Here is a 24,756-nt window from a genome sequence, read left to right on the forward strand (position 1 = left end):
AACGTTAAAAATAGTTTTGACGTCACGGACAGCAATACTTGTGGCGATCGAACATGAAGTCCTACGAGTCAAAAAAGTATCACACGTGTTGTCATAATCATAGAAAACGTGTGAAACGGGTGTCTGTCTGTCTGTCTGTAGTGTCCGCATGTTTTCGTCCTTAATAAGTGGGTGTGTGTCTGTAATGTCTGCATGTTTTCGTCCTTAATAAGTGGGTTTGTATCTGTAATGTCTGCATGTTTTCGTCTTTAATAAGTGGGTGTGTGTCTGTAATGTCTGCATGTTTTCGTCCTTAATAAGTGGGTGTGTGTCTGTAATGTCTGCATGTTTTCGTCCTTAATAAGTGGGTGTGTGTCTGTAATGTCTGCATGTTTTCGTCCTTAATAAGTGGGTGTGTATCTGTAATGTCTGCATGTTTTCGTCCTTAATAAGTGGGTGTGTGTCTGTAATGTCTGCATGTTTTCGTCCTTAATAAGTGGGTGTGTATCTGTAATGTCTGCATGTTTTCGTCCTTGATAAGTGAGTCTGTGTCTGTAATGTCTGCATGTTTTCGTCCTTAATAAGTGGGTGTGTGTCTGTAATGTCTGCATGTTTTCGTCCTTAATAAGTGGGTGTGTGTCTGTAATGTCTGCATGTGTTCGTCCTTAATAAGTGGGTGTGTGTCTGTAATGTCCGCATGTGTTCGTCCTTAATAAGTGGGTGTGTGTCTGTAATGTCCGCATGTGTTCGTCCTTAATAAGTGGGTGTGTGTCTGTAATGTCCGCATGTGTTCGTCCTTAATAAGTGGGTGTGTGTCTGTAATGTCTGCATGTTTTCATCCTTAATAAGTGGGTGTGTGTCTGTAATGTCTGCATGTTTTCATCCTTAATAAGTGGGTGTGTGTCTGTAATGTCTGCATCTTTTCGTCCTCAATAAGTGTGTGTGTGTCTGTAATGTCCGCATGTTTTCGTCCATAATAAGTGGGTGTGTCTGTAATGTCTGCATGTTTTCGTCCTTAATAAGTGTGTGTGTGTCTGTAATGTCTGCATGTGTTCGTCCTTAATAAGTGGGTGTGTGTCTGTAATGTCCGCATGTGTTCGTCCTTAATAAGTGGGTGTGTGTCTGTAATGTCCGCATGTGTTCGTCCTTAATAAGTGGGTGTGTGTCTGTAATGTCTGCATGTTTTCGTCCTTAATAAGTGGGTGTGTGTCTCAATGTAATATCCGCATGTTTTTGTCCTTAATAAGTTGGGATTTAGAATCCTGTGCTACCATTATTAGACCTTATTGATTTGCCTGTGCCTCTTTGATTGAAATACATATTTGTTATTTTTACGTAAGGAATTAAAACGTGACTTTGACAACCCTGTGAATACTCCAACAGGGCCCGATATTTCACTTCAGACACTGTACTTAATACTGGTTTGTCACGAAACAAATACATGTACATCTTTTCTGCCTTTTTAGTATAAATACTTAATATACATGTATATCATCATACCTTTTATATACTTAATATACATGTATACCATCATACCTTTTATGATTAAATCAATTGACAGAGGCATAGCTAGGACTATTTCAATGTGTAGGCCCAAAAGATGAAGGTTTCAATGAGGCGCGAAGCGACGAGGGGTGGCCTCGGGTGGGTGGGTGTTGGAGGTTGGGGGGGGGGTGGTCGGCCCGAGGGTCACTCCCGAGAAATTTTTGAAATATTGAGACTCATTTGCACTACTCTGAGCATCAAAATAATTATAATAGACATTAAATACATGTATTGTACAAATTTTCCAAGATTTTTTACTGTCAAGTCGAGTTAGTCATTGTGACAACCATAAGTTTATAAAAAATGTATAATCATTATTTATATCATGTAGAATACATTATAAAAAGAAAAGGCCCGGTGGGATAATAATTTTATATCCAATTTTAAAAACTAGAAATATATATAAATATATTTTTTTCAAACATTTATGGGCACAAATGCGTTTGAAAAGGGAAAAATATGTGTAGGCACGTGCATAATGAAGCTACACCCCTGAAATTTATTCCTACTGATTTGAGAAATGTTTCAGGGTGTAGTGAGTCACCTAAATTATGTAATTACATTATAAAATAATATATTATGATCGGTGATATGACATTTTTAAAAACGGTTTCTATGCGAGATTTGTGTATTCCATTGAAATATATAAACTCTGAAGTTACGTATTTTATCAAAAATACGTCCGAAATACCCAAGGAATTGAACATTTAAAAATACAAGAAGGGGGATACCGGAAGTCCTGTCCACAAGCACCTGTGCCCCAGTTCTGTCGAAGAGGTCAAACGTGTACCGGATGTAGTTCTCTACTCATTCGGGAAGCTTTTGTTCACTCGGAACCTCATCGTCTTTATTCGCTTATTTCATACAGTGCTCATTGAATTTCTCCCACATCCTCAGCTGTTACATAGATCGAGGGAGAGATTCGTTTACATTTTTTTAAAAAGTGATCTGGGTAAACAAAGTTGTATTCGCGTTACCTGATTCATATAGAATAGTGGATTTTTTTTTATCCTAATCTCTTTCTACAGGTAACACGTAATACTAAACACCTGTTTACGTACATTACGTCTGTTTCCATTCAGTATAAATTATACCATTATAATAAAAATGCTTTTATTACTTATTTAGAGAAGAGAATTTAGGATTTTACGAAGGTGGATGTGGCATCAGGGTGTCTAAACTTTTTAGAAAATTAGTTAGGTTCTTGGTATTTGTAAAATAATAGAATACACATTGGAAGTCAAATGATTGTGTATACATGTAATTTGATACTGTAAGAATAAGGAATTTTAATATGTTTTATGATTTGCGAATGAAATAGTAGCTTTACATTAAATTGATCGTGACATTACCCACTCCTCAGTTGTGATGAGTCCATCATTATTTTCATCTCCTTCGGCCTGTAGTTTCCTCCATATGGTTACAAACAGTTCATGTGTTTTCACATAATTATCTGTCCCTAGTTTCCAACCGCTCATCTCGCAAATTTTGTACGGAAATTAAATTGCGGTCATTTACAGACTGTGGACAACAGTATCGGAACGATTTATGACGTTGTCCAGTTTGCAAAAATACTCGCGTTTGATTCGATGCTAAAAATAACCATATTTCATAAAGAATACTACAAACAAATTGACACTATTTTAAAGAGAAGACAATTTTCTATCTCCCTGTCCAAAAAATACCTTATTCATCAAAACTTACTTTAATATTTCGTGATATAGCCTTTGGCTCTCCGTACTGCAGTGATTCTCTTGGGGACGGATTGGTACAAATGTTTAATAGTTTCACAATCGAAACGGGTCCAAATTGAATAAATTTTATCATATGATTGTTCCACAGAGGTAATCTCATCTATTGATTGCTCTATCTTTTTTTAAATCTTTAACCATAAATTTTCTATAATGTTTATATCTGGGCTCTGTGCCGGCCACTCCATCGTGTTGATATGGTTATATTCCATGAATGTTTTAGTAGCCCTAGAACGATGAACTGGTGCATTGTCATCTTGAAATACATAATACCCCCACGTGCTTTTCACGTCAATCAATTTTGCATGTAACATTTCACACGAATCTCGCGTGAAAATGACGTTAATTTCACATGAAAAGCAATTCAAATGAAATTCACGTTTAAAGGCATAGGGTCTATGTTTTATCTCAAAAAATGACATCACACTATTTTGCAAGAACTTCAAAAAACCAATTTGTAGTATTATTTATGAGTTATCTATAGCTGCAGCGCTTTGAAATTGAAGTCATTTTGACGTTTTAGCCCTTTATAAAATGTTTGTCTGGAGGACAATATATTAAACTGGTACTCTTCTAATTGGTGGCTACACACAAACATAAGTCAACAGGGTACCAGTTTAGGCAAATGAGAACAGGGAATTATTTTGTAATTACTACCATATCCAATGTGTTTTTAAACATTCTGAGGAATTTTTTTGTGATTTTCTAGTTATGATCTTTAATTTCGCCACCTTTTTGGAACATGCAAAATTTTACCAATATCTTAGACCCTATAATGCCTCGAAAAGATTCACAAGAATTTTACGCAAAAACAGATTCACATAAATTCATTTCATTTAAAGGACACATAGGTGTGTTGAAGGAAAATGATACATATCAAATAGGTTGGAAACGTAGAGTTGTATTATTTGGGGGGGGGGGGGGGGGATACAAGGCATTTACTACTGTTAATACTCACATGTATAGGTTATGATATTAAGCCGTTCTTGGCACACTGATTTTGACTACGGATAAATCCGTTTATCTGATGAAGATGTAGGACTCACGGCGAGTGTGACCGGTCGACAGGGGATGCATACTCCTCCTAGGCACCTGATCCCACCTCTGGTATATCCAGGGGTGTTTGCTCGACTCTCTATTTTGTATTGCTTATTGGAGTTACGAAATTGATGACTGTTCGTTATCTTCACCTTTCATTATGATTATAAAACTAACCTGTGTTTGAACCCAATCTGCCATGATTGGGCACGACTAGAAGACAGCATTATTATACCAAGATGTCAAGAACTTACCTGCCTCGCTAAATCAAAGTCTTTCCGTTCAAGTTTACCATCTTTGTTATTGTATAATTATCAGACGTAGATCTGTAATTCTTGATTTTAAAACGAATCCTGTTTTAAAATGCATTTCGATTTACTTCCAGTAATTCATTTTTAAAAAAATATGAAATGTAATAATACAGATACAAACTATATAAAAGATCATATGAAAACCATCACCTAAGAGAAATGTTGACGCACAATTGTATACACAATTTCCATTTTTATAATCTATAGTCATTTTCTCCCCCCTTTCTCTCTTTAGCGAATCCAAAGGGGGTGGGTGCAACCCCCGTAATCCCCTTTAAATCCGCCACTGCCCTCTGTACAGTAATGTACAATGACTGATCCCCTCTATACAGTATTATAGAATGACTGATCCCCTCTGTACAGTATTATACAATAACTGATCCCCTCTGTACAGTAATGTACAATGACTGTTCCCCTCTATACAGTATTATACAATGACTGATCCCCTCCGTACAGTATTGTACAATCACTGATCCCCTCTATACAGTATTATACAATCACTAATCCCCTCTGTACACTATTATATAATTACTAATCCCCTCTGTACAGTAATGTACAATGACTGATCCCCTCTATACAGTATTATACAATTACTGATCCCCTCTGTACAGTATTGTACAATTACTGATCCCCTCTGTACACTATTATATAATCATTAATCCCCTCTGTACAGTAATGTGCAATCACTATCCCCCTCTGCACAGTAATGTACAATCACTGCTCCCCTCTGTACACTATTATACAATCACTAATCCCCTCTGTACAGTATTGTACAATCACTGATCCCCTCTGTAAAGAATTATACAATCACTAATCCCCTCTGTACAGTAGTGTACAATCACTGATCTCCTGTGTACAGCAGTGTACAATCACTAATCCCCTCTGTACAGTAGTGTACAATCACTAATCCCCTCTGTACAATCACTGATCCCCTCTGTACAGTATTAAATAATCACTGCTCCCCTCTATACAGTATTGTACAATCACTATAATCCCCTCTGTACACTATTATATAATCACTAATCTCCTCTGTAGAGTATTATATAATCACTAATCCCCTCTGTACAGTATAACACATCCACTGATCCCCTATGTACAGTATTGTAAAATCGCTGATCCCCTCAGTACAGTATTATACAATCACTGATCCCCTTTGACTCTGTACAATCACTGATCTCCTCCGTACAATATGTTACACTCACTGGGCCCTCTGTACAATATTGCACAATCATTAATCACATCTGTACAGTATCATACAATCACTGATACCCTCTGTACAGTAGTGTACAATCACTGATCCCCTCTGTACAGTAGTATACAATCACTGATCCCCTATGTACAGTAGTATACAATCACTGATCCCCTCTGTACAGTAGTATACAATCAATGATACCCTTTGTACAATCACTGATCTCCTTTGTACATTATTGTACAATCACTGATTCCCTCTGTACATTATTGTACAATCACTGATTCCCTCTGTGCATTATTGTACAATCACTGATCCCCACTGTACAGTATTATATAATCACTAATCTCCTCTATACAGTATTATGCAATCACTGACCCGCTCTGTACGGTACTACACAATGACTAATCCCCCCTATACAGTATTATACAACGACTGATCCCATTTGTGCAGTATTATACAATCACTAATCCCCTCTATACAGTATTATACAATCACTAATCTCCTCTGTTCGGTACTGTACTGATCCCCTCTATACAGTATTATACAATGACTGATCCCCTCTGTACAGTATTATACAATCACTAATCCCCTCTGTACAGTATTATACAATCACTAATCCCCTCTATACAGCATTATACAATGACTGATCCCCTCTATACAGTATTATACAATCACTGATCCCCTCTATACAGTATTATACAATCACTGATCGTTGATGATAGACCTTGAGAAATACCACCACTTCCATTACTCATTATGTGGTCTATGGTCTGACATGACGACATTCGCAGCTAATGGCCTCCAGTCAGTTTTCATGGCAATCAACATTTTACAAGACTGCTCCCATTTCTTAACTCCTTGAAAACTTCTATATTGTACATGTGTATGTAGATCTGTCTTCTATATTGTACAGGTACATGTAGATTTGTCTTCTATATTGTACATGTAGATTTGTCTTCTATATTGTACACGTGTGTGTAGATTTGTCTTCTATATTGTACATGTACATGTAGATTTGTCTTCTATATTGTACATGTAGATTTGTCTTCTATATTGTACATGTACATTTGTCTTCTATATTGTACATGTAGATTTGTCTTCTATATTGTACACGTGTGTGTAGATTTGTCTTCTATATTGTACATGTACATGTAGATTTGTCTTCTATATTGTACAGGTACATGTAGATTTGTCTTCTATATTGTACATATGTATGTGTATCTGTCTTCTATATTGTACATGTAGATTTGTCTTCTATATTGTACATGTAGATTTGTCTTCTATATTGTACACGTACATGTAGATTTGTCTTCTATATTGTACACGTACATGTAGATTTGTCTCCTACATGTATATGGATATTCTACACAACAACAGGAGACAATATGGAGTATTGTTTTAATACATGATGATGGTGTTTATCAACCTATGAATACATTAACACTCGGACCATTTACAGAACCGAGAAAAAAAATATATAAAAAAACGCCGTACCAGCAGTTCACTACACAATGCGTTCTTAATCCGAGATAAAACCCGTATAAAAACCGGATCCTGGGTTTTCAATGAAGCATTGATCAACAAAAATTTCAGAGCCTCGTTTACGTAACAGAAAAGAAAAATTCATTTCCTTAATAACGTCACCGTGGTGACACGGCCAGTACGTGTTCAGAGGTCAACACACAGAAAACAGAGTTTATGACATTAACATTGGATATGCACTAAAGCTTCACAATTACCATGACAACAAGAGTTACCGTTCTTATTCACCAGTAAAATCATAATCATTGCAATTCATCAACTAAATAGACTTTTTAAAAGAAAATTGTTTGATTCAGTTTGAAAATCCAATGTTTGAGAACAAAATAATCAATAAATTAAAACAGAAACACTATTTCAGTTAAAATTGTCTTTTCACCAGAGACATAGAATGACAACTGTCCCATTAAACATTCTGAATGCGGCATTTTCTGTTTATATATTTACCGATAATACGAGCTCAAAGAAGAAAAAAAAATTGCAATGACAGGCAAATCTTTTTTAAAAAAAAAGATTTTAACACTCTGCAATAAAAATCATGACCTAAAAAAAATGGTTTACAATTGAAAAAAAAATTCTTTGACACTAGCTTAACATCTTATTACAAATAAAAAGAAAAACCGTGAACATGACAATGTACAAACAAACAGACCTCAGTAACGATTTCTTCGACAACTTGAGCACTGTCTTGTAAAATATCTATCAATAATAATTATTCATCTCAAAAAAGGTTTTTTTCACCGGGATTTAGAAAAATCTCCACCGTCAGGGGGCCAGGGTCACCGTGATTTCAATAAAAACATCCCCGACCCCCGCAGCTTTGATTCAAAACCACTAACAAATTCATGTTCAAGGCAAGCCACTCATAAACATAGTTTTGATAGTAAACATGAAACAGATCTCGAGAACTTTCCACTTCACTCGGTTTCTCCACAAGGCCAAAGGATAAAAAATGTTGGGTTTCCGTTCCATTAATAATCAAGCTCTGTCAGAAAAGCGGAAACACATGGTTTTTTATTCTTCTTTGGCCTGATCAATGATACAATAGGAGTTAGACGTTTTTGTCGGCAATAACAAACACTATTTACAACACTTAATAGTCTTTGGTTGAAAGCTTCCAAAATCAATGTTCAGAAAACGAGCCCTGGGAGGTCAAGTTTATCAACCATCTTAGACAATGCCCTCGGGGTTAATCAGGTTTGAAAACAGAATCTTGTTTTGCCAAAAAATATTGATGAAAAATGAATTTGTAACATACAAAAACAATCAAAAGTTCATGAAACCCTTTCCTATTTTCTCTTTAAATATCAATGTAGCCTGTACACTTCCTGCAACAGACCAATATACACCATCTCCACTTATATTTAAGAGTTGATTAACTTGTGTTCAAGACTTGGTTTAACTTGTGTTCAAGTTGCCTCTCCCTGATATCTTAATCCTGAGGTAAACAAAATCACGGGTTCCTTCCCTTTCCTAACATTCTATATCTCCATAAACAAAAATTAGGCCAACCTAACAAAAAGTATTTTGATCTTCCTTTCATGTCAACAGTATACAACGGTTCAGTAAATTGGTCAAAAGTATAATAACAAAATGGGTTATTTTGAAGCCAAAGCTCAAAGATCAATTTTTAGGTTGTTTTTTCATTCTGAAATGGAAAATTTAAAAGTTACCATTAGTTACGTGATGGTACTAGGCAATCAAACAGGTGTTCTAATTATTTTGACAAAGCTACCGTTTGATCAACTGATATTTCTCCAAGTGTCTAGAAATTCAACTCCCTTCTCACTAAGCTTGAGAAAAAGTTACAGGACGCAGTAAAAAATTATTCGGCCGGCCTTCCTACCCACAGAAAATATATTCAGCCTTAGCAATTTGTAAACATTTGTTATAACAACAGTTTTTGAAACTCCCAAACATTTTTCATTTTTCAGGGTGTTACAGTATTTTTTTAAAACAAAGAGGCAAAGATATATATATATATATATGCATACGAGGGTTCTAAAATCATCATAAATCAGAACTGGTTTTTTTCTTTTACCTTCAATGAACAAAAAAACCCAAACATTTACAACAAAATTACTTCTTGTATACAGAATTACTTTATTCTAGTGAATGCTATTTTTAGGATTCTTGTTTCTCTCCCGTGCCGTAACATATACAGGAATCCTAAGTATAGTGAACAGGTGCTTGTCTCTACAAAATTATGCATAATCGCACTTGTACCATCACACAACCAGGAGATGAGAGAAATCAAAACTAATCATTTCGAATTTTGTACAAGACTAAGACAACAAAGCATGGCCTTATTCAAAATAGAAGAAAAAACTTGTTTCTAAAACAGTCTCCTACGTCTGTAGTGGGTCTCCCCGCATGGGTTTTCATTTAGTTTGAAATTTTCACAGATCCCTCTTGCTCGTAGTAAGAAATAATGAACGCTCCCTGAGTAATGTATACCGAGCAAAAGGCATCTTGAGGTAGTATTTAGAGGTAACCACGGTAACGCGTGAAGAGGTTGTGTTGGTTACGACATGGTCTGGGCTGACAGTGCAGAAAAAACAATATCAAGTAACACATGTTGTACAATGAATTCACAGGGATCTTTCCTTTACAAACAAGTTTTGTTCCAACAAATATTTGAGGTCAGAACACATAATTAAAAAGAGGGAATAAAACCAGAACGGATTTATATGTGATGGGGGGGGGATACCACTTTAACTAGTCACTATACAGGGAAATTGAATAATTACGGTTTAAAGCATGATGAGTGGGAGGGGGGATGACAATGTGGTACATCACAATGAATATATACATGGGGGGAAAGAATCAGCAAAGAGGGAAAAACAGCTCAATCACAACCCATTATAAACTAATCAAAATAATCATATATCGAACTTAATTATGTACCGAATTTGTACGGATCGAAATAATTATATACCTAACTTAACAATTATATACCGAATTCGTACGGATTGAAATAATCATATACCTAACTTAACAATTATATACCAAATTTGTATGGATCAAAATAATCATATACCGAACTTGACAATTATATACCGAATTTGTACTGATCGAAATAATTATATACCGAACTAAACAATTATATACCAAATTTATACGGATCGAAATAATCTACCAAACTAAACAATTATATACCGAATTTATACGGCTCGAAATAATTATATACCGAACTTAACAATTATATACCGAATTTATACAGCTCGAAATAATTATATACCGAACTTAACAATTATATACCGAATTTGTACAGATCAAAATTATGTACTGAATTTATACACATCCAAACAATTATATGCCGGATTTGTACGGATCAGAACAATTATATACCAAATTTGTACGATCAAAACAATGATATTCCAAATCTGTACTAATAAAAACAATTTCATTGGAGATAAATTATCGCAGCCAATTAATTCATTACTAGGTGCAACATATGACGGTGGCCAGTTACAGGACAAGAGATTTCTCAAGTCTGTAGTAAAATTCCTCATTTCTACCAGTGTCGTCATCATAAACCTGTCATAATTTACATTCAGAAACATTACATATAGCAAAAGTCTTAATCAAGTCGTAAAACTATTCTTACCACACAAAAACATAAGACAGTACCCGAACAATAAAATCAAGATTTTGGGGGGAGGAAAATGCTTCTTAATTTAACACAAAAAAAATAATAAAACAGGCAAGCTGAGAGCTTCTCCACTGAATGTAACAAATCGCAAAACAAGATGTTCGCATCCGAATGAAACAGCTGAAATCCAATCAGATCCAAATCCAGAAGTTCAAATTGGAATACTGGTTTTTACATCCAGAAGTTTAGAAATCCACAAGTCTCGAGTTCAAATCCCAAATTCTGGCACCGTTGTTGAATTTGTGCCACTCACCCCTAGCCTAACACCACTTTTCACAAAGGTAAGAAATTAAAACTTTAAAATTTACAGAAATTTCATCTCAAAGACTTCATTTCTACAAAGTCACATGGAAAGTCTCGATACAAATTCGAAGACCACACTTTCAAAAACTATCATATCATTTCAAATAACATTTTGCACCAAATTGCACACGTGATTAATACATACATTTCAGTCAAGAAATATGTAAATAATTAAAAATTCATCAGATCTTAATCTAAAAAGTCTTAAATACAATAAAAAGTTATACATTTTAGAAATGAGAAAAACATTCTTATATAATAATTTAAAAATAGCACTTTCAAACCTTTAAAATAGCACTTATTCAAAGATGCAATCAAAATATGGAAATACATAAAAATCTATGAACAAAAGCTTTACCAGAACATCTGATGAGAAAGGCATCCCTCTAAAATAAAATATTGATGCCTCTCCACACAGACAGGATAAATAGAATTTTATCTTGTAGTGATGCAGTGTCTTTTTTTTCAAGGACACTTGCATAGACCTAAAATCAAACAAGAAAAGAATTTCCTGGTGTCTACAAGGAATTTAACCCCACATTCATCCCATATCACAACGCCTTCAATAAAAAAAAAATTCAATGTAATTGCCTTCAATAAAAAAAAATGACCCGTTCAGTTTAAAAATTTACCTGGTTTAGTTTCTGAATATTGTCAAAAGTGAACTAACCATTTTCCCCTCAGTAAGACCTGTCTAATACGACAACACTCAACTGATTTCTCTGAATAATGATTTAAACACGAGTTTTGGCATGTACAAAATAATCGCCAAGAACTTTCTTAATCCTTTCTTGTGCAAACATGTATAAATTCTCACACAGAGCTACCAGATCTCCCTGTAACGAAAAACACAAAACAATTTTATCAACATCATAACTATTTCCTTATTACCAACACAGTGCTTGAAAACAGTGGGTAGGTACTCTCATAATAACATCTTTCTTCATACAGAAAAAGGGGGGGGGGGGGGGGGGGGGAGCTTAGATACTTTTGAAAAAAAAAAGCCCATGTCGAGATTGTCCCATGAAACCGGTGTCGCCTGCACATCAAATAACTTAGCCAAGCAGCGAGGTAAACTTGTTAGACATATCCATTTTTCAAAAAAAAAAAAAAAATTAGTCCAGGCAAACGCATCAATATAAACTTACAAAAAGAACAAAAAAGAAAATGCTAGCTAGCCAGAGGCCACCGAGGGGGGAACCCATATAAAACTTTTATGTTCCTGACCTGCATTTCACATGATAAAGCAACAGAAAAAAAATTCCTCCAGCTTTTTTCCCCCTTCGGAGCCCCTGAATTACACCCGTATAGTATGAACATAACCAATTAAAACACAGTACACTGTTTCATTTCATCAAGAAATGTCAATATCATTAGCTGCAAATATCCTGCCTGATAATTTACCCCCTCTCTGGGGGATCTCCTCTTATGAGAAACAGAAAAATTTCAGACGCTCACATCAGCAATCCAGCGACGCCCCCCGTTACTTGGTGTGCCCTTCATCCCCCTAGATGCATTCGGGGAGCTCCGCCAGGGATCACTCCTAAGACCGGTACGAATTTTTTCCTGAGATGAGGTTGGTTTTGAATGATTTATAACTTGGGGACTGTGGAGGTGAGAGACTTCCTCTGGCAGGTCCCATATTTTGCCCTCTGCCTGCTGATCATTTTGGCCCTCGTCAGCCATATTCCCGTGATGCCTTCCCTGATGCAGGTTGTGAGGATTTGATGAATGAGAGGAAAGTGTCCCCCGTTCATCTGTTTCCTGTGAGGTAGCTGGCTTCCTGTGAAATCCCCTGAGTGAGGGATGGGGAGGGTCTGATCCCCCCTGTTGACCCGTTTTAGCTGCGGCTGTGTTGTTCACAGACTGCTGGCTGACTTCGCAACAGACCTGTTGCATGTCGTCCGGCATATTTGGAGGTAGATTTTGTATGGAACCATCTTGGTCATTTAAACTCTTGTTACTTTCTTCAGTGTCCTCTAAACTCTTGTCAATATCATCAAGCAGGGAATCGCGATCTGGAGCTTTGCCAAGTGGCATGTGTTCCTCTGAGATATGGCTGACATCACTTCCCGATAACATGGCTGCAATTAGACCCCTCCTCTCCTACAAAATACCAACAGACACTTATTATCAATTCAAACAATTAGAACCCTCCTCTCCTACAAAATACCAACAGACACTTATTATTAATTCAAACAATTAGACCCCCCCCCCCCCCAAAGGGGCAGTCCTTCGGATGAGACCTCAAAAACCAAGGCCCCATCCCTGCTCAAAACCTGTAAGCGCCGAGCATAGACCTAAATTTTGTAGCCCTTCACCGACAATGGTGTCTCCATAGGAGTAAAAAATTCTTGAGTGGGATGTCAAACGGTGTACAATTAATCAATCACAAGATATACTGGGAAATGTTCTCTTGAGAAAATTAATAACAGCGCTGTATGTCCAAAAGCACTCATTGCAATCCTCTCTTGTGTGGCATCACAATGAAACAATTCATCACAACAATGAATTTGTTTGCTGTATCATAGGGAGAGTGTCATATTGTAGTATTATTATACACAGTTATGAAGATTTCCGTCCCTGTATGAAGAGAGTCTGTTCATTCCCTGTCCACCCTGTTATCTCCCCTGTTCTTAATCTACACGTCACAGGAATTCAGATACTATACTGTGACCTTGAAATGACCCCCAAAAATACCTGTAAATCAGACTATGTACAATAGTTTTGGGGCTTCAATGTTGTTGACCATGGTCATTAAGCACTTTTTAATACTTAAATCTTTCTTCACTAAATGATTCTGGACTGATACAATCATGATATCAAAAAATACAGTATTCAGTTAACCTTACTGTGTCTGCATGATCTACAGTAAAATACAGTATTCAGTTAACCTTACTGTGTCTGCATGATCTACAGTAAAATACAGTATTCAGTTAACCGTACTGTGTCTGCACGATCTACAGTAAAATACAGTATTTAGTTAACCTTACTGTGTCTGCATGATCTACAGCAAAATACAGTATCCAGTTAACCTTACTGTAAGCTCATTTTAGCGAGTTTATTCCTTGTTGCTCATTTTAGCGAGTTTATTCCTTGTTTTGTAAACAAAAATTGCGGTATGCTATTGTTTACGAAATTTTCAAAACAAATGGATATCGATCTAAGTTTATTATATCTTTCACATTTCGAGCATTTTTGGGGTAAAATGTGTTATCTAAAAGTTGAAATTTGTGACTATACAAAATTAATATTTCACTTGTTTGTATGTTTGTTTGCATAAAAAGACTCAAGTCTTTGTTTACATAACACATATTTATAACTAAAATATTGCTTTCATTTTTGCATTCAGAAGGTCAAAAGTTTGGCTGTCAACATTAAATGAATTATATTTCTAATGTTTAAGATAAAAAATGAAAAATATTTTTATCAAAAATCGTGAACCAGTCCCTTTAATGTAACCATGTGATCTCTACAGTAAAATACAGTATTCAGTTAACCTTACTGTAACCATGTGATCTCTACAGTAAAATACGGAATTCAGTTTACCTTACTGTAACCATGTGATCTCTACAGTAAAATACAGTATTCATTTAACCTTACTGTAACCATGTGATCTCTACAGTAAAATACAGTATTCAGTTAACCTTACTGTAACCATGTGATCTCTACAGTAAAATACAGTATTCAGTTAACCTTACTGTAACCATGTGATCTCTACAGTAAAATACAGTATTCAGTTAACCTTACTGTAACCATGTGATCTCTACAGTAAAATACAGTATTCAGTTAACCTTACTCTAACCATGTGATCTCTACAGTAAAATACAGTATACAGTTAACCTTACTGTGTCTGCATGATCTACAGTTAACCTTACTGTAACCATGTGATCTCTACAGTAAAATACGGTATTCAGTTAACCTTACTGTAACCATGTGATCTCTACAGTAAAATACGGTATTCAGTTAACCTTACTGTAACCATGTGATCTCTACAGTAAAATACGGTATTCAGTTTACCGTACTGTAACCATGTGATCTCTACAGTAAAATACGGTATTCAGTTAACCTTACTGTAACCATGTGATCTCTACAGTAAAATACGGTATTCATTTAACCTTACTGTAACCATGTGATCTCTACAGTAAAATACGGTATTCATTTAACCTTACTGTAACCATGTGATCTCTACAGTAAAATACGGTATTCAGTTAACCGTACTGTAACCATGTGATCTCTACAGTAAAATACGGTATTCAGTTAACCTTACTGTAACCATGTGATCTCTACAGTAAAATACGGTATTCAGTTTACCGTACTGTAACCATGTGATCTCTACAGTAAAATACGGTATTCAGTTAACCGTACTGTAACCATGTGATCTCTACAGTAAAATACGGTATTCATTTAACCTTACTGTAACCATGTGATCTCTACAGTAAAATACGGTATTCATTTAACCGTACTGTAACCATGTGATCTCTACAGTAAAATACGGTATTCAGTTAACCGTACTGTAACCATGTGATCTCTACAGTAAAATACAGTATTCAGTTAACTGTACTGTAACCATGTGATCTCTACAGTTAACCTTACTGTAACCATGTGATCTCTACAGTAAAATTACCTCAATGTTCCCAGAGTTGGCGTATCCCACAAAAGTTGACATGTAACCATTGGCGATATGGCCATTTTTCATGCCATTCTTGAATGGCACATATCCATTGACTCTTGACCCATTAGGTGTCACAATAATGTTCCCACTGCCACACCCCTACAGAAATGAAAGTAGAGTTTCCCATAAATATTACAAAGAAATGAAAGTAGAGTTTCCTCTCAATACAATCTACAGTCAATACAAAGAAATGAAAGTAGAGTTTCTTCTCAATACAATCTATAGTCAATACGAAGAAATGAAAATAGAGTTTCTCTTAATACAATCTATAGTCAATACAAAATTATGAAAATAGAGTTTCCTCTTAATACAATCTATAGTCAATACAAAGAAATGAAAGTAGAGTTTCCTGTAAATAAAACCTAAAGTCAAAACAAAGAAATGAAAGTAGACTTTCTTCTAAATACAATCTTCAGTCAATACAATTTTGTTTTCTTTCTACGCCATGAGATAAAAAATGTTCAATTTCCTCATCACCTAAACTGAATTTAACATAAATAGCCACTTCCAGGTAGCTGCTCTCAGTACATTCACAACTGCATCTGACCAAATATCTAATCAAAACTTACTCCAACATATCCTGTCCTCCATACCTAATCAAAATTTACTCCAACATATCCTGTCCTAATCAAAACTTACTCCACCATGTCCTGTCCTCTATAGCTAATCAAAACTTACTCCACCATGTCCTGTCCTCTATACCTAATCAAAACTTACTCCAACATGTCCTGTCCTCTTTGGAACATTTACCTTGGAATCTGAGTGCTCATTTTCACCAGGTAACGAGCTCAACATTGGTGTACAAGTCTCCAGCTGATACTCATTAAGCCCCGCCCCTATAGCATGCCCATTGCCCCGCCCACCTGCGTGTCCATTGGTGTGATGGTAAGCTGGCTGTGTGATGTGAGATTGAGGGGCAGCGTAGCACCTGTAATGGAGAAGAAAGCGCATATTAATCCAACAGCAATATCAACCTCTACAGCAGGCTGTAGCTCATCAATCCTGTGTTCACATCCATCAGCGTCTAAATTCCGGGATAGTATTCCAAAACCACAAATATGAGGTGGAATATCTACATTACCCTGTATATTCTATGTGTGCAACCATATACAAATCCTTTTTCTGTGCGTTAATTTTACAGACTGTGATACGACTAAACTTTCCAGATTACCAGACCACTTCCTGTCATCATCTTCTGATGTCACAGAACACAAGCAGGTGACAAGCAGGTGCTTTCGTGGAGAGAAGGAACAAATAAAAATATCCCTCCACCCCATGATATAAATTCCTTATCTAAAACACATCTATCAAATGACAAAAGGTGAGATATTATTACTCACTTGTTCCTGAATAAACAGCGCTATCTTGTAACTCACTTGTTCCTGAACATGATGATGAGGACACAGACGACTACTCACCTGTTCCTGAACATGATGATGAGGACACAGACTACTCACCTGTTCCTGAACATGATGATGAGGACACAGACGATAACAGACAAATACTCACCTGTTCCTGAACATGATGATGAGGACACAGACTACTCACCTGTTCCTGAACATGATGATGAGGACACAGATGATAACACAGACGACTACTCACCTGTTCCTGAACATGATGATGAGGACACAGATGATGACACAGACGACGCCTATACTGACTCCCAGGATTATCCCTAACTTCTGGTTTTCCTGAGGGGAGGAGTCCTTCTGAGAGTCTGCAACAGAATCACCATTTCATATAAAACAGTACACAGATCAACTGACCACCTTCTCTCATTATATCTCGTATTGCGATTCACGATAGTACTTCCTCTCGCAATGCTTTACCTTGTATCTTCACATCGGAGATTTCCATTGGGTCGGTGGGTGGACCCGGGCCAGCGTTTGTACACGCCTTTAACTTTATCCTGTACAGTCCATTCTGGAGTTGTTCGATAGTGGCTGAGGTTAAAGTACCTGTCACATACAAATTTCCTACATCAACATTCATCATAAAACATAGTGGCTGAGGTTAAAACACCTGTCACATACAAATTTCCTACATCAACAAGTAAGATATACACCGTATCTTAGCAGATCATTACCTCAGGTTAACACTGCTTCTTTTCTTTATATAGAATTTTGGTAAAGTTTGAGTAGTAACAATTACAGGACTTTTCTCCATAGTTGTCCAAGATAAGATGCAGATTTATAAAATTCATATTTACTGAGTATTGAATTCTGAATTCCTAATGGCCAATCATATCACGTATACAAAGTAGCCAATCACATCACATAACACATACCAAGTAGCCAATCATATAACACACACTGATCGAATGGCCAATCACATCACAGATTGACTTACCATTGACACTTTTAATTTCCCAGTGACTTATCACGTCACTAGAGGTGAGGATCTGGTACATTACGAGATAAGTGGTGATGTTTCCGTTTGGCTCAGCCGGCGGTTTCCAGGTAATGAAGATTTCTCCCTTTCTCACCTGCCCCTGAAGTTCACGAGGCTCGGAAGGAACTGAAACATAAAATCCAAAATCCTTTGCAATGTTTGCCAGGCTCTACCTTTCAAAGCTTATCAATTTGAAAATAACATTCAGCAGCACTTTGTACAAACGTTGTAGCCCTTCACATTTTAGGTAGCTCAATAGCATTCAATTTGATAAACTCTCGACACTATTTCAAGTAGCTCAATAGCATTTAATTTGATAAATTGTGGACACGATTTCAGGTAGCTCAGTAGCATACAATTTGATAAACTCTCGACACCACGTCAGGCAGCTCTGTAGATTTAATTTGATAAACACTTTCCACACTGTCATACCTCCCTCCTGTGTCAGATTGATGACTGGCAAGCTCCACTTCCCTGTAACTCCGCCCACAATTGCTCTGACATCACACTGGTATGATGTGTATGGCTTAAGATTGGTGATCCACAGAGAAGACTGGGAACTATACAGGAAATAAAACAAAGAATTAGATACTAATAATATAATACATGTTCAGGGTTCAAACCACACCTCTGATGACTTTTACTACATACAATGTAAATATAAATCAACATAGTTTGCCGATTTCCTGAAAATCACGGTAAAATGATTGATGGACTGATACAACTCGAATGTCTTGCTACTTCATTTTAGTGCATGAAAAGTTCCGCTATGTTCCAAACGGAATCATGAATATTAATTATAGAATGGAACTGCATCTCGTGTTAACTGGTCCCAGTAGAGAGAACCAGTTTACAGTAGCAAACAACAATAATAATGGTCGATGATGACAAGTGGGTCTTGGTTTTAAACATTGTATTGATTTCAACTTTTATTGTGGTTTTAATGTTTGTATTCGTATAATACAACAGTTACAGCATATCATTCAGAGAGTCAGCAAGATTTCAGTTCCCTGGGTTTACCAGAATGAGTGAGAGTTTTTTAAACTGATATTTTTGTAGCTTCTTGTATACGTGCATAATGATAAGTAACGAAATAATGAATCAGACTAAAAGTGGCAAAAAAGTATCCCAAACCCAACAAAATAATCTCACACAAATATCATTTCAGTCCTAGTATGTGAGTCAGACATTTTATTTCTGACGCTTAATATTTCCCCAAACACTTAATACCCGGTATGTTGAGTCCCGTGGGGATCAGAGTTAGAATAGGTCCTCAGTACCCCATGCTTGTTGTAAGCGGTGACTAAATTGGGCAGTCTTTCGGATGAGACCGCAAAAACCGACGTCCCGTGTCACAGCAGGTGACACGATGAAGATCCCTCCCTGTTCGGCCATAAGCACCGAGCATAGGACTGAATTTTGCAGCCCTTCACTGGCAGTGGTGAGGTCTCCATAGGAGTGAAATATATTCATCATTGATGGAAAGGTTGAAGAACATTAATGTCAGGTATTTGTTAATTTTTCTATGAAAAAAAAAAAGACAAAAGATGTATTGGGACACAGGTTTAAAAATCTGAATTCTTACATCTTCACAATGACCTCCTTATTGTGGGTCTGGTCTCTCATGAACATCAGTGGATGGTATCTCACTTCGTACTCCACCGTCTTTCCCTGAGCGCCGCGAAGTGGTGCCCAGACCAGCAGTATGGCGGTGGAGGTGCGGTTCTCCACCCTGAGGTTCACTGGAGGTTCCGGGAGAGGCTCCTGTGAGGTGGCGTATTCCTCCTCGATGGGAGTCGAGGATCCGTGCTGGTTGTTAGCCACAAGGGAAAACTGGTAGGATGTCATGTTCTCTGTTAACAAGTAAAATCGGGGATTAGAAAATAACTGCTCTGTTACCAAGTAAAAACGGGGATTAGAAAATAACTGTTCTCTGTTACCAAGTAAAAACGGGGATTAGAAAATAACTGCTCTGTTACCAAGTAAAAACGAGGGATTAGAAAATAACTGCTCTGTTACCAAGTAAAAACGGGAATTAGAAAATAACTGTTCTCTGTTACAAAGTAAAATCGGGGATTAGAAAATAACTGTTCTGCTACCATGTAAAAGCGGGGATTAGAAAATAAATGTTTTCTGTTACCAAGTAAAAACGGGAATTAGAAAATAACTGTTCTTTTATTGCTATTGTAAAATGGGGATTAGAAAATAACTGTTCTCTGTTACCAAGTAAAATGGGGATTCAAAACCATACGTTCTCTGTTACCATAGAAAATGGGGGATAAGAACATATATATATGTTCTCCCTTACATGTTCTGTTACCTAATAATTAACCACAGACAACAACAAAAAACTTAAAGCTGGAAATCCCTCCTACTCTACATGTCAATGAATCAATTTCCACCACCCTTTCAGCAGTAGATGATGTTTCATGTCAAAATTTTATCTATTTCATGTGTCTTGGAGAGAATGAAACTTTGGTTTTATGGAAAGCTGAGATGAAATTGGCATTAAGTGATATCAAATAGTCGATAATGATAAATCTTGACAATACCTAGTACATGTACATATTTTCAATTTCAAAAGAAAATTGTGCACTATCAAGCATTTGGTATCAAAAAGCTTAAATACAGTTTGTTTAAAAAATGTGGTGATCATGGTTTCAGCAATTTATTTAGGTCTGACAAAAACTTTTTCATACACTTACAATGATTTTTTTTTGTTTTTCAAACTACCACTCCTCCTTTTGAATTGGGAAAAATAGCGACACTTTCCTCAAATTGGGAAAAATCATTCATAGTAAATTAGAATGTTAAAGATGCATAAAATAATCAAATAACAATTTTTTTGTTTGAGGTTTATTTCAGATCTGATTTAAAATCATAAAATAAATCATTATTTAACATTAAATATGTATTGGAAGTCACACCTTGTATAGATATTATTTACTTTTTCTAAGAAATACTTATTGTCTAATTTCATAAAGAAAATAATAAATTATTAATTCATCAGCATTTGTACCCATAATCTTGTAAATATTATATTAATAATCAAGTTTCCAGAATGTCTCCCCTGTTTGTATTTTTCGGATTTTAGTAAAACCCTATACTGTTGGCCACTTCCTGTTATTAGCCTGACCCTACATATAATGGCGGTTGTCAACAATATGACTTAATGTGTATCTGGAAACTATATACTTCGCTGCATATCTGGTTATATGGATGCCTCTATTGTTTTACATATTCTTTACAAAATCTTTTGCATGTGCAGTGGTTTAGAGAATAAAACTGAAGAAAAAAACGTATTTACTCTATGTCAACAATATACGGTAACCTTTTTTTAAAATGGCCTAATTTTCCTAGATTTGAAATTGGGAAAAACATACATATATAATTGGGAAAAAATAGCTTATTTTAGTGAGGGGAAACAGCCGAATATCGGTGGCATTTTGGCCCAAAAAAAATCATTGACTTGCTAACAAATATTTTTGTAGCGAGAACCACAAAAAGGCCGAAATAAACCTGCTGCTCTAGCCCACTCACATTTTCATAAAGAAAACAATGGTCTCAAGTCTTAATTGCAGGGATGTGACTGAATTCCTCAGAAATCAGAGGAAAACTGGTCAACAAGGGATGAAAATACCACACCCTACCTGGAAAAATATCATTTTCTGTCACTTTAGATCAAATTCAGAGTGTTTTATTTTTTCAAAAATTGAGCAAATCAGAGGATTTCCCCTGAAAAGAGGAAAAATCACACCCCTGAAATTGTTTTGACCAATAACGTGTCTGATGTAGACCCTTACCCAGGCCTGCGACTCTGAACCAGGTCGTCGCGGGATCCGAGATCTGATGTGTTTGGGAAGCTTTGCTGGTTCCCGTAAGCTGGGTCACTGACAGAGTAAAGCCCGTTACTGGGACATCCCCTGATGAGTGCTGCCACGTGACATTGACGGTGGATGCCGAGATCTTCATTATCGACAAGTTTGACGGGGGAATTGGTACAGTGTCATTCCCTGATCCTAAAACGATTATATGACTGTTAAGGGATTGAAATATCACCACAGTTGTCTCCCTTTAATCTGACACAGCTTAATGAGATAATACTCTCGTTTTACACAGAATTCATTAAATTCACAGGAAGAAAAAAAAACTTCTGTTGACTACCCAGAGTTTACATTTTCATTGGGATGTAATTTCACCTAAATCTTTTACGTACATTAAAACATATAAAATTGAGTAACTCAGTAGGGTTTTCGAGTTGTGCATTAAAAGATATAAAATTGAGTAATGCTGTAGCGTTTTAGAGTTGTACATTAAAACATATAAAATTGAGTAATTCTGTAGGGTTTCAGAGTCGTACATTAAAACAAATAAAATTGAGTAATTCTGTAGGGTTTTAGAGTCGTACATTAAAACATAAATTTGAGTAATTCTGTAGGGTTTTAGAGTCGTACATTAAAACATAAAATTGAGTAACTCAGTTGGGTTTTACAGTCGTACATTAAAACATATAAAATTGAGGAACTCCATAAGGTTTTAGATTTGTGGGATAAGGATTATCTCCCTCATGCATAGCTCTTATCCTTAGACGAATTTGACTCCTTTTTTTTTTGCACGCTGTTTTTGGCTATAAAAGCTCTAAAACTTCATTGCTATTTCGGATTTCAAACATTTCGGTTGAGCATCACTGAAGAGACATTGTCGAAATGTGCATCTGGTGCATCAAAATTGGTACCGTATAAGTTTTACATACAGTAGGACTACACACAAATATTGAGTTCCCATGAAATAAAATTACTCCTCAGTATGCCCATGTAATAATTGTATTCTGAAAATATTGTAAATTTCATGTGATGGATGGTAGACCCGGAAATATACCAAATAAAATAATTCCAACCAAAATTTCAGAATGCCAATTCTATGAAAGTCATATTTGCCCTACTAACTAGATCAATAAAATTTATGAAGTCATCCGCTGATACACTTCAATGAATGCTAATTTTCCATTCCCACATTACTTTTTACTCCCTCGAAACAACATCTTACCATTTGTATGACCAGCTGTTCTGTATTCCACCCACTGGCTGTCACCTGGGAGGTCGGGATAGCCCTTCACAGTTCCTGCCTTGACCCGGATCTTGTACAATGTGTTTGGCGTCAGACCTGAAAAGGTTTCAAACAATCTTGTACAAATACTGTAGGTGACCGTCCTGAATTTCAAAGATAAAAAAAGTTTTGAATGGGGTGTATAAAACACCGGATACTGATTTAAGGGATTTTTTTTTACCTCTTTAATCTAGAGATATCTAGATATCTTATTATCAATGTGGCTGGCTTGACAAACTTTAATTTCCAGTCTTTGACAAAAAATAACAACTTTCACAAATTGTTTTGCAACAGAGTGGCACTGAGGTTGGATGGCCCTCCTGGCATATTCTCATCAAAGCATCCATCATTTGGGAATTTTTAAGGCATCATTTTGGGAAAATACCTGATTTTCAGCATTGGTAATAGGGCCGAATTTCGGCCCTCTAAAGACCCTAAAAAAAATTCTGGATTTGCTCCATGAAACCAACCGTAGCACTAAATGGTTTCTGGTGAATTTTAAAGCCCGACATCACTAAATCATTTTTCAATAATTCTGCGTAATATCAACACAAGATAAAAACCTGTATTCAGAAATTCCCTTTCAGCCAAGAATTTCCGAGTGAGATTTTACCTGAGATGAGATAGGATCGAGCAGTCCCCGACACGACGTGGGAGAACATTTTGCGGTCCGACACCCTCATGTACTCGATCAGGTGACTGGTAATCACGCCTTTACGGTACTTCTCCGCGAGTTCGTCCCACTCGATGTTGATACTGCTGGCTGTGGTGCTGGCTACACGAATCATCGGCGCTCTACTCGGCTCTGTAAAATAAGGAGAGAATGAGAATCTGCCCCTAACGCGTTCTGTGACTGCAGCATTTAAAAAAAGTTCCTAGTTCTGGCTTTTCTATATTATCCATTACAATATCAGTCAAGTCACAGGAAGGGAAGGAAATTCTGGACAAGGAGACTCACAACTAGCAATTACTACCTGAGGAAATTCTGGACAAGGAGACCCACAACTAGCATTTACTACCTGGATTCATGGTGACTAGTTTGGGACAGTCCTCACTTGGATGACAGATCACCCATCTTTACTTTGAATGAATGCCATTTTCTAATAATCTACTTACTCCTCTATTTCCACCTGATCAAGTCACTACTGACAACTTTCAATATATACTTTCTGTCCCAAACGAGTCACCACTTCTACATAAGTCCTGATTTAAGATCTATAATTGCTGTCTAGATGGTTTATGTGACTTGTACTGAACTGTCTGGATGAGTC

The 24,756-nt window shown here is 36.4% G+C and overlaps 1 protein-coding gene across 1 annotated transcript in view; it reads right to left on the reverse strand.

The window, feature by feature from the left end:
* Window positions 1–7,202: 7,202 nt before the first annotated feature.
* The window catches only part of LOC125661266 (protogenin B-like), a 50,476-nt gene continuing 32,922 nt past the window's right edge, over window positions 7,203–24,756 (reverse strand). Inside the window, exons 11-21 of the mRNA XM_048893242.2 lie at window positions 24,099–24,290; window positions 23,426–23,542; window positions 22,183–22,398; window positions 19,965–20,232; window positions 18,812–18,939; window positions 18,338–18,505; window positions 17,818–17,946; window positions 17,591–17,705; window positions 16,739–16,916; window positions 15,941–16,087; window positions 7,203–13,419 (exon numbers count right to left, since the gene is read on the reverse strand). Of these exons, the coding sequence (XP_048749199.2) occupies window positions 12,760–13,419; window positions 15,941–16,087; window positions 16,739–16,916; window positions 17,591–17,705; window positions 17,818–17,946; window positions 18,338–18,505; window positions 18,812–18,939; window positions 19,965–20,232; window positions 22,183–22,398; window positions 23,426–23,542; window positions 24,099–24,290 (2,318 nt within the window). The 3' untranslated portion in view covers window positions 7,203–12,759. The remainder of the gene's footprint in view (window positions 13,420–15,940; window positions 16,088–16,738; window positions 16,917–17,590; window positions 17,706–17,817; window positions 17,947–18,337; window positions 18,506–18,811; window positions 18,940–19,964; window positions 20,233–22,182; window positions 22,399–23,425; window positions 23,543–24,098; window positions 24,291–24,756) is intronic.

The sequence above is a fragment of the Ostrea edulis genome, chromosome 8 (genome assembly GCF_947568905.1).
Source record: "Ostrea edulis chromosome 8, xbOstEdul1.1, whole genome shotgun sequence".
NCBI classification, from domain to species: Eukaryota; Metazoa; Mollusca; class Bivalvia; order Ostreida; family Ostreidae; genus Ostrea; species Ostrea edulis.